Source organism: Rhinoderma darwinii, chromosome 8 (assembly GCF_050947455.1).
Source record: "Rhinoderma darwinii isolate aRhiDar2 chromosome 8, aRhiDar2.hap1, whole genome shotgun sequence".
NCBI classification, from domain to species: Eukaryota; Metazoa; Chordata; class Amphibia; order Anura; family Rhinodermatidae; genus Rhinoderma; species Rhinoderma darwinii.
Genome location: NC_134694.1, coordinates 15,075,574 through 15,092,859, shown reverse-complemented (window position 1 = coordinate 15,092,859; position 17,286 = coordinate 15,075,574). Strand labels below are relative to the sequence as shown.

The 17,286-nt window shown below is 42.8% G+C and overlaps 1 protein-coding gene across 1 annotated transcript in view; it reads left to right on the top strand.

The window, feature by feature from the left end:
- ENG (endoglin) overlaps positions 1–10,799 on the top strand; it is a 34,564-nt gene extending 23,765 nt beyond the window's left edge. The window contains exons 7-15 of the mRNA XM_075835252.1: positions 374–545; positions 1,980–2,110; positions 2,662–2,802; positions 6,236–6,271; positions 6,409–6,516; positions 7,331–7,531; positions 8,403–8,460; positions 9,318–9,419; positions 10,252–10,799. Of these exons, the coding sequence (XP_075691367.1) occupies positions 374–545; positions 1,980–2,110; positions 2,662–2,802; positions 6,236–6,271; positions 6,409–6,516; positions 7,331–7,531; positions 8,403–8,460; positions 9,318–9,419; positions 10,252–10,370 (1,068 nt within the window). The 3' untranslated portion in view covers positions 10,371–10,799. The remainder of the gene's footprint in view (positions 1–373; positions 546–1,979; positions 2,111–2,661; positions 2,803–6,235; positions 6,272–6,408; positions 6,517–7,330; positions 7,532–8,402; positions 8,461–9,317; positions 9,420–10,251) is intronic.
- The last annotated feature ends 6,487 nt before the right edge of the window (positions 10,800–17,286 follow it).

Below are 17,286 nucleotides of genomic sequence, written 5' to 3'. Positions count from 1 at the left end.
TGTAGGTCTCACAGTCACTACGTATATGGGTGTACACACTGCCCGCCTGTGGGAAAACAGGGGTCATCTGATGGCCGTCCGGCGTTCCTATTCACCCGAGAGGAGGTGGCGAGGTGGCCAAGCATGCATGTAGCACCCTCTATCACAGTCTAAGTCTGGCTCGACTGTCTCCATAACTCCCTCAGATGAGGTCTGTGTCTGAGAGGTTGGATCAGGGCCCCCAGCTAATTTTTTGGCCATGGGCCTCCACCCACCTTTGTTTGGCCCTTGGCTATCAACTTGACCATCAGATAGACTGCTTGGCCCTGCTCAGATTCTATGCTCTTCACTAAAAAAATATAAACATTTAACTGAAATTCGTGGTTTTCTCTAGGCCTCTGGGAATTTTACACTTAATGGTTTAACAATACCCAAGTTAACGTTATCTCTGCCAGAAACTAAAGATGAACTTATCAGCAATATATTAAAAGACAAAGAAAATCTGAAAAACATATCATACATGCATGTCTCCGATGCCAGGTCTGTGACTCTTCAAGTTTCATGTGGTAAGGACAAGACTGTTATTATCTTACCATATTATTGTTAATCTTTTACGATTTTACCATGCATAAGGTGTTGAAGGAGTTGTCTAACCAAGTCAACCCTTTTTCAAATGAAGTAGGCACATCGATCTGCTGATCACAGCGGGTCTGAGCTTTAATCATCAGTGATCGCCTACTATAGATGGGAGGGGTAAAGCCACTTCTGGCCAGACATGTTTTCTATAAGTAGCATTACATGGCGGTCATTCAAATGAATGGCTGTCCATATAATGCATGGACAGGATGGGTCTCCTTTGTGGCTCAGAGAGAGGGACCCCGTCTATGACGTCCATATGACCTAATTCTTCATGAGAGAACCCCTTTAATCTTCAGTGCTCGACTGCGTGAGTCATCTTGTAAAACTGTACAGACCTATATGCTTCTATATTATCCAGTGTATAAAAGCCTATGATAGTGGTTTGTAACTTATCGTTTTCCAGCTGGGAGTTTTAGTTTCATCACAGCTGGAGAGCCTCAGGCTGTGATCGAAAGAGTATACACTTCAGGCTACACTGATACATTGTAGCAAACTATCAGAACAGGAGAGAGGTAATGTTCTGGTGGTGTCTTTAGCTCAAAAAGTTTTGCCTAGACTGATACATTAAAACAAATCCATCAACTGTGTGACCAGGCCTAGGTTAGGATTTGTTTCAGTCTTTGAATGTTTTTCCATTTGCTGACAGTGAGCAGAGATCTTGAAAATGATGAGGAATTGGAACAGCAAGTCTATTAGAAAGTTACAGAACTTTTCATTGTTCAACCATTAAACTTTACTTACACAGTGAGAACTTCTTCTTGGAAAATGTTGTTTCCAAAATGTTGTTAATTCACTTCAATATATGGCAGTGAGAGTCACGTAGTTTATAACATGTACTGTAACCAGTAGCAACCAGCGCAAATATAAGCCCTCTTAAAGGGGTTTTCCCATCTGGACAATCCCTATTCATACGACCATATTTGAATGATGCTATGTAATACTACATTTCGGCCCATGCGGCCGCATGTAGCCCCCTCAGCAATAACATATGAGCAGCGTTGCAATTAGTTGATCGCCTTCGTGGCTTTACTCTAAGAAGGTGTTGTCCAGTTGGAGTGGGCCCTTTAAATCTAGAGCCAATCAGTGCTGACAATATCAGACTGTTTAGGAACATGCCAAGAGGAATTATAGCACCCAGTTGTCAATGTATTCATACATTTCCAGGAGGAATAACAGAGGAATGGCACAACGTAGAGTTCTAGGAAGAGGTGTTCGAGAATTATTATTGTTATTTTTACTAAATCAGACATGTCAGAAGAGCAGACAGATTCTCCTTAATAGAAAGCCGTGTTCATTTATGTTCCATTAGCTGGTGTCATTTGACTTAAAATATCTGTCGTTTTCTTTTCCCGGGACTTTAGTTACAAAGGATAAAGCGCCCACTACTGATCAACTAGAGGACCAGTGCACGACACTGCTAAATTCCTCCAGCATACATTACATGTGCAATGATGAACAGCTGATCATTTCAATGAGCAATGAAGTCATGAAGGTAAATTGTCAAGGACTACATAGTGTTTGTTTTGTAGTCTGTAACCTTGGAGACACCTAGGTCTGCGTAGGAGCTGTAGACACAAAATGGAAGAAGATTTTTTAACCAAGACTATTCCTAAAATTGCTTAATTTTCCTTTGTTATAGCTAATTAGAGCAGTAAAATTGGTAGCAAAGATGAACATAGACTTTAGCATTGAGTATCATCAAGTCAATTTTGACTCCTGGTGACCGTAGCGTTTCTCTATAATATCCTGTGTGTGGGTCTTCAGTCTTCTCTGTGCCATGGTCCTGATTTTTGTGATTGCATCTGTTGTCTTTTTGGTCGTCATCTTCCTCAAATGTAAATGCAGTGGGATAGTGACAATGAATTAGGCAAACCAGATCCACTCTTCATACATACAGATGTGGCAAATCCAAGGCCGTTTTCCATTTTTCGGTGGTGCCATGTAATTTAAATGTGGCAGCACCTTCCATGACATTTTTCTATGTTACTTTACAATGGACATAAGATTCTGATGGAACATGATGCTCATTTTTGTATATTTTAGGTCTGTAATTTGAAAAGTCTTGAAGATATATATTTTATTGAACCTACGTGCACGGCTAAATTTCGAAAAGATTCCATCGTGTTGGACACTTCAAAGACGAAGTGTGAAAGTCAAGTGATTGAGAATATGATAATCAACAGTGTAAGTGATCTAAGACATTATTAACTACTCCAGGCTTGTGTACCTATCAGAGGCCTAAACATGATGCCTTAGATTTTATGATAACAGTAATGTTATCATTAAAGTGGTGCAGAAGTAGTCATAGCTTGTTTGCAGGTGTACGCAGAAACTTGTTACGTGTGGAGTCACAGATATAGTCCATGTATTCATAGCAGACCCCCACAAAAGTGCCACGTGCAGTGCCACCATACCACAGCCAGCCATAGAGTCCTCATACAGTATTAGACACAGAGCCCCAATAGAATGCCAACCAGAGAACCCCCATTTACAAAGACCCCATTGAGTGTCAGTACAGAGACCACATACAATACCAGCCACAGAGCACCCATATAGTGCCAGCCTCAGAACCTGTCTGCAGTACCAACTACAGAGCCCCCTAAATTGTCAGACACTGAACCTTCATATAGTACCAGCCAGGGCCGCCATCAGGAAATTCTGAGCCCCATAAAGCCAAGATGTCTGGACCCCCCCTCCATTACCGGGGGTGGACAACGGAAAGTGTGGCACTCACGTTTGTACGTTATACACATTAAATGATTTTGGTGCTGATGTCAATTACAGTGAAGGAAACCATGGAGCAGGCAGTGACCGTTTCATGCTCTGGATTTTGATCTTTTTTGCCAAATTCTATCCCACTGTATGGCATACATCGCCCAGGGAATGGCCCAGGGGAAACTCCTGAAGTCACTGTCCATGAATGGCAGTGACGTCTGGAGCTTTCCTAGGGCTGGAGCCTTCTACTAGCGCTCTGCCCAGAGACTATGGCGCTGTTCCTGATGTCCCTGTACGTAAAATGAAGTCAGAAGCTTCGCAAAACCTGAGTCCACGGCCGGAGCGTCGGTAATACTCTGGCCAGGGATTCCGGCCCTGGAGAATCCCCTGACGTCACTTTACATATATGGACAGTGAGGTCAGGAGCTTTCCCAGAGACAAAGTCCACGGGTAGCCAACTTGTGATGCTCTGCCTGGGGACTCCGGCACTGGGAAGCTCCTGACGTCACTGTCCATATATTAATGTCAGGAGCGGTATACAGATTTTTGTGGAATCTCTCAGGATGGAATAGCAAAGTCTACTACGCTATTCCATCCTTCAAAAATAAGGTAAACCGACGTCTACCAGCCGGACGGAGGCTAAAAGGACATAATGGAGCCTTGTGAATTATCGCCTACGTTTTTTATAGTGTACGTTAGGAGATTTCCTTGCGGACACGATAAACTTAGGGCAGCCACATGATGTGAAGGGGGCCTTAAGGGAGGGGGAAGCGCTTGTGGGGATGTAAGGAGAACTAATGCTCCGTTCCTACGTTGCCATTAAAGTTCAATGTGTTTTTCAACAGCAAAAATCTGAGGCTTTCCCTTTGATTTCTGACGCAGATGTGCCACAAGCGTGTAGCAGATCCGCACGAGAATAAGGCCCTGTTCACAGTTTTTTGCCGCAGAAACCACGTTGGAAACTGCAGCAAAAAACTTCCGAAATCGCCTCCTATTGATTTAAATGGGAGACAGAGAAAGCCTGAAGGAATTTCGAGGCAGATTTTTCTGCCCGCAAAAAACTATGTGAACAAGGCCTAAGTCCCATTGTCATTCAACGTTGCTTATTCTCGGCTTTTCCATGCAAAATAAGTCGCAAGCTGCTTATTACTGTGGTGGATTTTTTTTCATGGTGTGGACAAAAATACACGTGGAAAATTTTTTGTAGCATGTGAACTGGGTTCCGGAAACCTCATATACATGGGATGCAGAATCATCGGCATGTCATTCAATCCGTATCAAATCCAGCATGTGTGAACGGCGCTTAGGGTGTGTTAAAAAAAAAATCTTTTAGGCCAAATACACACGATACTTATTACGTACAAATTTGTCGCTGGTCTTTTCGAGCGGCAAATCCGCAGTGTTATACAGTACCAGCAAAGTAAATGAGATCAAGAAATCTCAGCTACATGTCGCAGATTTTTTCTGCACAAAAATTGACCTGCGGTGCGTATTTGAAAATATACTACATGTCAATTTATCTTGCTTTTCCGCTTGCGAACTGTTTCTGACTAGTTTTAAAAAAATCTGCAGCGTAAAACCTGCACCTATTTCTGCATCAAAATGTAAAAACCGCACCTAAAAATTTATTTAAAAAAACGCACTATTAGGTGCAGATTTTACCTGCAGAATTACCTGCGGTGTTGATGCGGATTTTGTGCACCAAATTCCTTAATGTGTGCATGTAGCCTTACAGAATTTGCTAGGGATTTACAACAAATTAACCCTTTGGATATGTGCACACACAAAATAAAAATCGTCTGATTTTTCAGACTTTTTTTTAATCAAATTCGCGTTTTTTGCTGTGTTTTTTACGCCTGTTTTTGGAGCTGTTTTTCTATAGAGTCTATGAAAAACGGCTCCAAAAATGGCTGAAGAAGTAACATGGACTTCTTTTTCAAGTGATGTCTTCTATTCTACAAGTGATGTCAGGAGGAATGTGAAGCAGGATGGAGAGGGGGACACTCACCGGCCTGCAGGTCCAGTCGGCGGTGTAGAGAAGGACACGTCTGGTGGTCGGGATCTCCACACGGAGTTCTGCTTCTCATGCTGCATCTTCCCCTTCTGTTAGTCTCTCAGGGCCCCAGCGTTAGTTACTTCAGAGTAAGGAACGGGCCCTATTACATTATATTACATTGTATTACATTGCAGGGTCCTTTCCTTTCTCCAAGTGACTAACACTGGGCCCTTCATTCAAATGTTTAAAGCAGCTGAGAAGCGGATGGGCCCCTATTTTTTCATCATTGTTCCTGGGTCCCTAACGGCAGTACCAGTAGTACAGCCCTGATGGTGGCCCTGGTACCAGCCACAGAGGCCCCATACAGTACCCCCATAGAATTCAACACAGCCCTATATATATTGCCAGCCACAGTTTCCATCAACTGCCAGCCACAGAGTCCACATCAATTGCCAACCATAGATCCCCATAAAATGCAAGTCACAAAGCCCCAATTAAGTGCCAATCACAGAGCCCCCATAAAATGTAAGTCACAGAGTCCCCATAAAATGCCAGCCTTATAGCCCCCATTCATTGTTAACACAGAGTGCTGACCTGCAATGCCCAAGAATGAGGGGCATTTGACTTACTAGCTTTACAACTTAGTCTTGTTACTTCCACTTCAAAGCACGGGAAAATGTAGCTGTATAAACACTCTCTATGGTGTTCTTTGAATCCCTGTGTCATGCTCCGCCCCCTCAGGCCCTGCACATGGAATAACACAGTGTATCAGTTTTGCCTGGAGTGCTCCTTTAATGCAAAAGAAAGGAATTTTAAATTTGTACTTCTGTGCCTGCATTTTGTTCAGCATCTACTCATAGAATGTGTTATGATTTTTCTGAAAGTTTTTTTTTTTTTTTTTTCTAGCTAAATGTAAGAAGGAGTGAAACCCAAATTTTCACTGTAAGTATCACTATATATTATGGTATTGTATTATTTTACATGTACTGCTTTCGTGTGGTTATACTCTTGTTCTACGTTTGTTTGTATATAAGAACAGAATACTAAACCTTGTGTTTTTTTCTTTTTTTTTCTTTTAGAAAATCTTTATGTGTGCTATTCCCACAATCAAAGTAGAAGTATTTCAAAGCCCTGACTTCACCCTGCCCACCAAGACATTTGATGCTGATCAGATCACCTATGTGCGGGTATGTTCTGAGGGATAGGAAACGAACAATACATTGACATCACTTTAAAGCCAATCAAGTGCATGGTGATATTTTGTATATTTTAGCAGTGGCGTAGCTATAGGGGGTCCAAAGGAAGCAGTCACACCCGGGCCCTCATGCCTGAGGGAGCCCAGAGGCCTCTCTGCCACATAAGGCGACACCAGTGTTATAAATGTCAATTTTTTAATTGGGGTGGGGGCTATTACAGATTATGCAGTGGGGTCCAGGAACTTCAAGTGATACCTCTGGATATTAATTGCGAGCTTCAGGAATGTTGGAAAGCTTTTCTCAAAATTTTAGTGTAGCTAAATTGAAACACCTCTCCTATAGGTGGCTGTGATAGGGGATCAGGTGGGGTCTGGATCTCAGAGGTGGTATGGGGGCCCTCAGCAAATTATGTTTCCATGGGCCTCAACCAACCACAATCCAGGCCCTGAGTGCAAGAGGTCTCAATGACCCTCATCTCTATAACACTTGCTCCATTTCTTCATTCATTTACTTTTTTAGCACTTGCCCAGTATCGTCATTTTGTTACTAAATAATAAGCTGAGACCCTTGTCATACCAGCCAATTGGCATTCCATTAACACATATAGATTGTATTTGGATTGGTTGTATTTTTATACGCACAATTTAATATAAAGTTGGGAGTTCGTTCTAGAATTGCTTCGTTCTTCTGGATTGTCACCTTTGGAGGACTGTGTGGTTGGTTGAGAAGAAGTCCTCTAGTATAATCTGTACATGAGACGTTTGCAATGGTTTGACATATCCCTCTCTCACTGTCATTCTGATAGGTGAACACTACTTTCGTAGACCGGTCAGTAAGTAAGTGTGATTTATTAGCGGGCAACGAGATAGTGATGCTGAACAAAAGCCGGCCTCAGCATACTATGGACAGTCTCTCCTGGATATTTAACACACATGGACTATCACTTCCAGACACAAGTTCTGCTAAACTCAACTGTACATTTTGTTATGGATATGATATCCCACTGGTGAGTTATGAGATATATATGAAGCTCAATGTACTAAACAATGACTGGTTATCAATACGTAGATCTGGGCCAGTTCCAGATGTATGTGGGCCCCCTGTATATCAAATCCTTACCTTGACAGGTATAAAGCCTGGTTGCCCAGATTGCTAAAGATTCCCCCCCAAGCCCAGGGGTCCCTGGCATCTACCCAGGTTTGTCCAGTGCTGACGCCAACCCAGAACTGGAGTAAACAATGTGTCTAACTCTTGAAATCCATGTAATGTGGGTGATTTTGAGCAATTTAAGCCATACCGGTAACGTTGATTCCAATATTATCTGTATAGTTTAAAAGAGCCCAAACATTTTTATTTTTGAGTAACATATATTAGCTTAGTTGTGCTGACCGCGGCATAGAGGATGTAAAACAAAGGGGAGAGGCACATAAGGTATAAGCAGAGAGCCCAGCACCCATTAAACTACCCTATGCTGCCTTTTGGGATGGCCAGTTACTAGGGCATACTCATGGGTGGCCTAGCAGCTACCTGTGTATTTAACATATAGTGTATTTTAGCATATTGAAATGAATTGGCATCCATGTAATACATGGTCCCAGCGGACCTTCAGAATGAGAGCTGATCTTTGCCAAAGCGGGATGTTCCGATTGGGGGTCCTGATTATTCCAATATGACTTATTAGGGCATACGGAGAGGGGCAACCCCTTTAAAGGTTATCACAACCAAGAATATTAAATTAGGTTGGCTGTACTGTATATATGTGCCAGGGCCCAAGAACTTCAAGCTGTGCCTATGTCGCCAACACATTTTATATACATGGTCAGTGTTTTACCCTTATCATGTCCTTCTAATTGTATACTAATTCTGTTCAATCTTAGGAATGCTGTGTGTACAAGTCATTGGATGTAACGATTGTCAACAAATCCAACTCTCGTAGTAAGTGAAGATAATAAATTCTCTGATAATATATGGTAGCTTAATCTAAACGTACATTATTAAGGATGTGCTTTTTGAAGAGATGAGGCTGAACTGAAATCATATGACCGAGGAACCAATGTAAAAAATACAGCCACAGGTTGGCAGAGGGGGTGGAGCATGAAACAGAGATTTTCTCTTTAGTGTTTAGTGTCATGCCCCGCCCCCTTAGGCACTGCACTACAATTTGGCCTGAAGTCTTCCTTTAAGGTTAGTGAGGTATAAACCAGAATTCTACCTTTTGATATATTGTGGAATGCTACATTTGAACTTAATCAGGCAATTTGTAGGGTTTCCAATACAGGAAAGCAAGTCCAATGTCATTAACCCAATTGGACACATTTCAATGTCGCATTTGATTTTGGAATAAATTTCAGGATTATTAATTTTACCATCAGAGAAAAGCGAGCGTTCCTCTTCCCCTGATCTCCAGGAACTAGTGATGTCACCGACAGGGAGCAGTCAGCACAAGGGCTATTGCTGCCCTCAGGAAACAGTGTGTGCTGACCCCAGTACATGGGGAACGGGGAGATGTGAGGGCAGGAAGGAAGCAACCAGAAGCCAAAATAAACACAAGCCTATTGGAAAGGAGACGGGGAAGAGACACAGAATGCTCATCAGCTTAAACAGGGAAGGAGAATGATAGGGCGATGGTGCAAGCCAGATAAGCTGGTTGCCAGCATGTAATATACACTACATGCCAAATGCATACAGCAGAAACGGAAGCACAAAAAACACATCAACTTAAATAGGCGCGAATTGTTGATTTTAAAAAAAACACAAAAAAAACACAGGTCCCTAATATTGTGTCTCTCCAGAACGAGGCCTTAGCATGGAGTCTGTCCTGGGAATCACATTTGGAGCGTTCCTGGTTGGAGCATTGCTAACAGCTGCCTTGTGGTTCATCTATACCCGCACACGTAAGTACGCGATAAAAAATACTCAACCCATGTTATTTCATCCATTACAACGTTTCATTGTATAGAACACAACGCATTGACTATATCTAGTGCTAAGGATCTCTGATGGTCTCCCCACTAGAAGTCCCACCTTCTTCTGTGCCACCAAATTTAAAAAAGTTACTGTTCCCCATATGATGTTATAAATGTGAATTGAATTCTGATACAGCTAAAGAGGTTCTGCAACTTTTTAATATAATTTGGTTTTCAATTGTTCCCCGTTTTTAAGATCTCTGCTTGGTGTCTGTGAATGGTACATTCTTGTTTAGGGCTCATGTACACAACCATATTTTCAATCCTTATGATATGGATCCTGAATATGGAGTAATGCATTCTAATGAAGGAATACTTCATTAGACACCAAATTCTCCCGTCGAAAAAAAACCGCTTCAGTGCTTCTAGGGAAAGATACGGTGGAATGTACGGCACTTAATAAGATTGTACTGTGGTCTGTAATGCACACACAAAGCCTTACATTTAGTGGCTGAAAATATGTATAGACTTAATTTTTCACACAATTTTTCACAAAAGCCCCAGTGATCCGCTGTAATCCTTGGGGGAAGCTATCAGCAAGTGCGCAAATTACCTGCAGCGCCACCGCAGGAGAAAGGAAGAATTACACACATCCCATAGAAATCAATTATTTTTTCTTGTAATGCATGGACATGCCAGGTCTTCTAGAGCAAGAGAGGCTCTTTATAGCTGCCCTCCAGTCTGGATAATAGATGAGGGACCCCTACTAAACCAGACTAACCCTTTAACAATAACATCTTCTTCCTTTTCTTCCACGTAGGCTCCTCTTATAAGATGCGGCCAGTTCCGACAGTGACTGGAGGGTCTGAGAGCAGCAGCACAAACCACAGTATTGACAGCACACAAAGTACCCCCTGTAGTAGCAGCAGCCGAGCATAACTGCGGAGTATACCACCCTAACAACCACCGTCATCCAGGAGACATAAAGACTGTGGCCCTATCATTTATAAAGCGGTGACTTCATTGTGAGGGTCTTGAATGAGATTACTTCTCTGATCTTCACCTACCTATATGTCTCCTGACAAAGCAAAATTGATGAAAATCTATCCAGCATTGATAATGGACATAGATACAAGACCAGCGATAATATCCTAATATGTCAGTCCCGGAATATTATCTACTTGACGGCAAACAAAGCGACTGACATGGAGACGGTTTAGAGCAAGATTTCCGTGGAAAGGAATAAGATGGACACATATCAGGACTAGTCTGATGACCTAAACCAAAGGTGGAACATGGACGGTTCCAATTATTCGTGTTTTTTTTTTTATGTACATAACCAACCTGAATATAAAGCTCTCAATCCAACCTACAGTATTTGCTTTTACATATCATAAGACTTGACGGTCATTTGCAGCAGTCATATATCGTAGTAGGAAGACATTTTCCTGCGTATACCATAAAGCAGTTCATGAATGTGCCTGGTGGTGGCGGCGGCTTATCAACGATCCAAAGTATATACTGTATTGTAGCAAATTCAATGATAAATACCTCAGGAACATGTATACAACTCCTCCTAATGCCGAAGCTACATAGAATAATAGCCATCCCAGCAATAACCTTCTCAGAAATTATCCTAATAAGTAACCATGTGGCCAATATGGACCATGAAGTTCTTAGAGATGAGAGGCATCAGCTCAGGTACCCCCTTCACTATGAAAGGTGTGAACCTGTGCAGGATCTCCTCTAGTAACACAACATTAGCAAACAAAATGGAGAAGGGAAACAACCTGTGGGCTATGCCAACCTTCTTTCTTTCAAGCAATGGCACGTCAATGGGCACCTGGTGGTTGCTCATTTTGATAATTGCAATAGGACTTTCTTTAGATGTCAATTCACATGTTGAAGTGGATGTTCAGATTTAAAAAATGACACATAATGCTGCTCTGTTCCACTTCCATGCTTTACACTGCAGCTCTGCTCATTCAGATTAGATGCTGTGTATAAGCACAAGCTTACCAGGAAGTCATGGAGAAGTGTTTGCCAACTAGCGGCAACACCACTAGTTTCTATATGTATCTTTCTATATTACAACACACATGAAACCTCCTGCCCGGGCACCCCTTCCCCCGAACTATAGTAACATCCCATTTACCTCCCATTTATGAACACTTTAGACTCTTTTGAGCCCATCAGTAGGTCTGCTTGGGCGCAAAAGTCTGTCAGATTATACCAGTCTGTATAGAAAAAAAAATCCAAATATTTTTAATTTATTTATTTTTACTATGTAAAAGCTGTTTGTTTTATAGTATTGTATTTTCTAAGGGTAGAGCTAGACCCCCCACATTTGCAATGCAAGAATGGCGCACTGGCCAGATGACATAGAAACGCATTGGGCCTTAGTTATTAAGCCTATCTAAGAGAAAATCTGACCTTGTTGCCCTAAGAAACCAATCACGGTGCAGCTTTTATTTTACCACAGCAGAATAATGCTGTGCTCTGATTGGTTGCTATGAGCAGTTTTGATAAATAAGGCCCAGTTTAGACAAAAAGTGAAGCATTTTCCAAAGCAACCAATCAGATTCCAGCTTGTAATTTTTAACCTGTACTCGAAAGATGAAAGCTGGAATCTGATTGGTTGTTATGGAGAACACCATTGTTAAGGCCACTGTTGGGCCTCATAAAAGTCAAAGGAGACTGAGGCCGTGACATAATTATAACGCAAAATTTCTGATTAACACATTTGCGTTAGTTATTACATGGCACATGTCGCGGGTTTAGCTCTAGCCTATAGGTTGGATTTATGTATTAACCAGTATTGTTACTTTTGTATAGATATTATAATTATTGGGGTCATGATGGCTGCTTATTATAGCGGTAGAGGGCTCATGCCTTCAGCTGTGAAGAGATTTGACAACGGTTGTATATATTTATTAACAAATTGTATTATTTGTACGGTTGTAGAAAGTATATTTTACAGTGTTTAGAATATGTCTATATATGTTGGTTATTGGTACAGTATATATTGTGTATGCTCCAAATCTTGCACTTGACATATACGTCCAAAAAAACAAAAACCACAAAGTGCGCAATACATACAGCACTAAACAAAAAATAAGAGATAAAAACCCGCACGACTAATAAATAAGCTGTCCCGAGCTAAGATATAACATCTTAGGGTAAATGTAATATTACTGGAACATTAATTGTACATACATCATGCACATGACTGTTTCCATTTTGCGGATGGCAAAACACAGTGGCGTCCTAGTGGCATCCTTGTGCGGTTCGTTTTTTTTTGCGAACCCATACACTAGAATGGTTGAGATGGACCGCAAATATGGACAAGAATAGGACCTGTTCTATCATTTGCAAAACAGACACACTGATCCGTAGGAAAAAAATAAAAAATACGGATGTACCCATAGAAATGAATGTTTCAGTGTGCCGTCCGCAAAAACCCAAATTGGACACTGAAGAAACAATGGTTGTGTGAATGAGCCCTAACATGGTTATTGACAAAAACAATAATGAAAGGCTCAGCACTTCCAACATCCAGTAGATTCACCCCAGTCCTTATCTTCAAATGCACAGAAACCTGATGGCTTTCAGTAAATCCATTTAATCAAAAAGATAAGAAGATCCAGCACTTGTCGCTTAAAACCACTGTTTTATTTGTATATCATTAAAACATGTTTCAATAAAAATAAAAAAAATGCAAGATTCCTTCTGTTACGCGTTTCAAACTCTACCGTTCTTGGTCACAGCATAAAAAAATAAATCACAAACATATGCTTTTAAAAAACATCACGGACCTATAGTAAATCAAGTCAGTCTTAGGCCTTATCCCCACTTCAGTTTTTTTCGTCGGGTGCTATCTGTTTTTTGAACGGATAGCACCCTGACACATTAATTTCAATTGGGCCATGCACACTTCCGTTGTTAATGGAACCGTGCGGCCGTTCCGTCAAAAGTAGTGCAGGTCCTACTCCTGCCCGTTTTTGGTGGAACAGTCTCGGCCTTTTCATTGAATTTGGTCCGTGAAACAATGGACTGCACATGGAAGCCATCCGTGTGCGGCCCGTGTTTGACGGAACCGTCATTAGCAGCTGTACAATGGCCGACAGAAGTGTTCATGAGGCCTTAACGAAGCATAGTCTCACAAAATGTTGGCAAAGCAGAAGACCAGGAAATAGCATTCAGTAGATTAATAGGAGAAAGTCTAAAAGGGATAATGCACGCTGGAAATATTATGCAGATATATTTTGCTAGCAAAAGGAATGCAGTGGTCTGTTAATATATATAAATGCTCCCCATAGCTGCCCCCACACCATATAATGCCCCCCATAGTTGCCCACACACAGTATAATGCTCCCCATAGCTGCCCCCACACAGTATAATACCCCCCAATAGCTGCCCCCACACAGTATAATGCCCCCCATATCAGCTCCTTCCACAGTATAATGCCCTTCATAGCTGCCCCCACAGTATATTGCCCCTCATAGCTGCCCCCACAGTATAATGCCCCCCATAGCTTCCCCCACATAGTATAATGCCCCCCACAGATTCCCCCACACAGCATAATGCTCCCCACAGTTGCCCCCACACAGCATATTAGTCCCCATAGTTGCCCCCACACAGCATAATGCTCCCCATAGCTGCCCTCACACAGCATAATGCTCCCCATAGCTTCCCCCACACAGTATAATTCCCCCCATAGCTGCCCCCACAGTATAATGCCCCCCATAGTGGCCCCCACACAGTATAATGCCCCCCATAGCTTCCCCCTCCCATACAAAGTATATTGCCCCCCTCCTAATACACATTAAAATGCCCCCTCCCTCCCATACACAATATAATGCCCCCATATGTACGGACCAAATAGAAAAATAATAACATACATACTTACCTATCACCGTTCCCACGACGGGTGGAGGATCCTTTGCCTCCTATGCACTGTGCTCAGTGTGCTGCGAGCGGCTCGGCGAAGGCAGGCACCATATAGTGACGTAATCTCACCTGTCTGCACTGAGTCACTCACATCGCACAGACCGGAGGAGGAGAAGGATCCTCCACCTGGCGGGGGAACGGGGATAGGTAAGTATGTATGTTATTATTTTTCTATTTGGTCCGTACATATGGGGGCATTATACTGTGTATGGGGGGAGATGGGGGCATTATACTGTGTATGGGAGGGTGCATTATACTGTGTATGGGAGGGAGGGGGGCATTTTAATGTGTATGGGAGGGAGGGGGGCATTATACTGTGTATGGGAGGGAGGGGGGTATTATACTGTGTATGGGAGGGGGGGCATTATAGCTACGCCACTAATCACTCACATCTCCTTCCTCAGTCTTCTGGCTGTGGGCGGAGCTAACTGGTTGTTGGGCTGTGGGCGGAGCTCTATGTGGGCGGAGCTCTATGTGAGCTTTGGACACCACGTCCTTAACGATTATATAATATAAATATATATATATACACGTGTGTCCTACAAATGGGGCGTGACTTTTTTGCATACAAATAAACAATGTTGAAATAATCTCAACGTCACCGTTTAGCATATTCTGATCACTTAGATCTATGGGATTGATATAAAATAACAGGTAGGGCTAAATAAAGGGTCCCACTACTCACCAAACCTGAGAATGTAGAGGCCACGGCCCTGTATAAGCACTGCGGCACAATCAGCCACCTGCAGCACAACCCTATTCTCTTCTCAGGACCCCCACCAAGAAACTGAGAAAGTAATACAAACTATTCTGTATGAAGTTTTACCATTTCTATAACACATAGGGAAGGGAATAAGAAAAACATTCCCAAATAGGTGAGATTAAAGGGGTTTTCTCATGAAGGACATTTATAACATATCCACAGGTTATGTCATAAATGTCAGATAGATGCGGGTCGCAGCTACCACCCTGCTCTGTCATAGCATCCTAAGGACGCAGATACTATTGCATGTGGCTTAGCTACCGCTGAAGCAGCCGAAGCGGCTGCTAGCAGGGCCACTGGGCATGGGGGGGCTTTGATGGTGGGCGACACAGACCCCCTCATGCAGTGGGCCCTGTAGCAGCTGTTTGGCTGCTACAGCGGTAGTTACACCGCCTCCTAGACAGGGGCTCCCTCTAGAAGCAGAATCCCTTCAGCAACACTCTGGCCGGGGATTAGACTCTTGGAGGAGCCATAACGGCAGCGGCAGCACCCATTGGCCTAGTGGGCCTTTCGAAGGCTAGTGGACCCCGGCACTTGCCTGGGTTCGCCGAGTGCTGACGGCGGCCCTGGATACAGGACCACAGCAGACGCTCCCCCCATACTTGTGAACATTGCTCCATGTAAATGGAGCAAACGAGTGCTGATCGACATGGTGATTTGGCAATCAACGCTCGTTTAATGGTCAGAATATCTGCCCGTGTAAAAGGAGCTTCGGTGCTGGATCTTCATATCTTTGAATAATTGGTAGCATGGTCTGACTATTACATATCTTATGTCACTGTATAAGTTACCCAAATGTTATGTACAAAGTGTAACATTCACAATAAAGATTCTCCAGTATCCTTTACATTAAATTGTACAATCAAATCTATCTATCTATCTATCTATCTATCTATCTATCTATTCTATCTATCTCATATCTATGTTCTCTGAAAATGGCCATACACATTAGACTAACTGCAGCCGAACTCGCCGATTTCAGCAGGACCTCCCCACCATCTAATGTAAACCGTATTAGGGCAGCTTTACACCTCAGTGAAGCAGAACAACGAAAATGCCGGAAGCGCCAGTTCTGTTGTACGATGGACACCACCAGCGCCCGACGGAACCCATTGATTTTAGTGGATTCCATTGAGTTTCGTCAGCGTGTTTGTGGTTTTACCGGAAACAATAGCGCAGCATGCTGTGCTATTGTTTACTGTATTTTTGGCCGGATCTGCGAAGGAGGCCCCTAACAGAGCCTCCAATGCAGATGTGACTGGGCCCTTAGATGTTCGGCCGACATTCGTTCTGCAGATTTCGGGGAAAAAAAGGATCGAACATATTGAATTTCAACATGCCCGATCCTTTGTTCTCCAGGGAGATAAGCTGCCCCCAGAAGTGCCTGGCAGCGGCATATACCCCCCTCTCCATTGAGAACGCATTCATGTGTGCACGTGTATAGGGAGCCGAACGTGCTATGGAATTTGTGTGGCCGCCATAAATTACATTAATACCAATAAAATGATTTGTCATTATGTGCATAGGTGTTTCCTGGAGTGTTCACCTGGACCTGTGCCAAATATTCCAGGCTACATGCACAAAACATTAACAATTACAGATGCAATTGGCCCAAGGGTCACTGAAAGGGCGTGGTTGTCAAAACTTGGCACCATAATAGGCGCCCCAATTAATTTTTTTATTATCGTGCTCCCTCTCTTCTATGTATGCCACTGCCTGTGTATTAACTTGATTGGGGGCACAGGACCAGATTAAAGGGGTTGTTCAGTCCCTAAAAATGTGTGGCCTATCCTCAGGATAGGCCATCAATATCTGATCAGTCGGGGTTTGACTCTCGGCACCTCCACCGATCAGCTGTTTTGAAGGGGCTTCCCCTTCATTTCCTTTGATACTCACACTGTGAATTGCCGACACACTTACAGCAGCGGCTCACAGTATTACAGCCTTCTCCCATTCACTTCAAAGCACTGCGTCGTCTTCAAAACTGCTAATCGGCGGGGGTGCCGGGATTCGGACTCCAATTAATCAGATATTGATGGCCTATCCAGAGGATACAAGGTAATGGAGGTGAACAATGAAAGGTGTATCCAGCACTCGGTATAAAAGTTAAATGGTTTATTCGGTCATTTTAAAACAGAATGT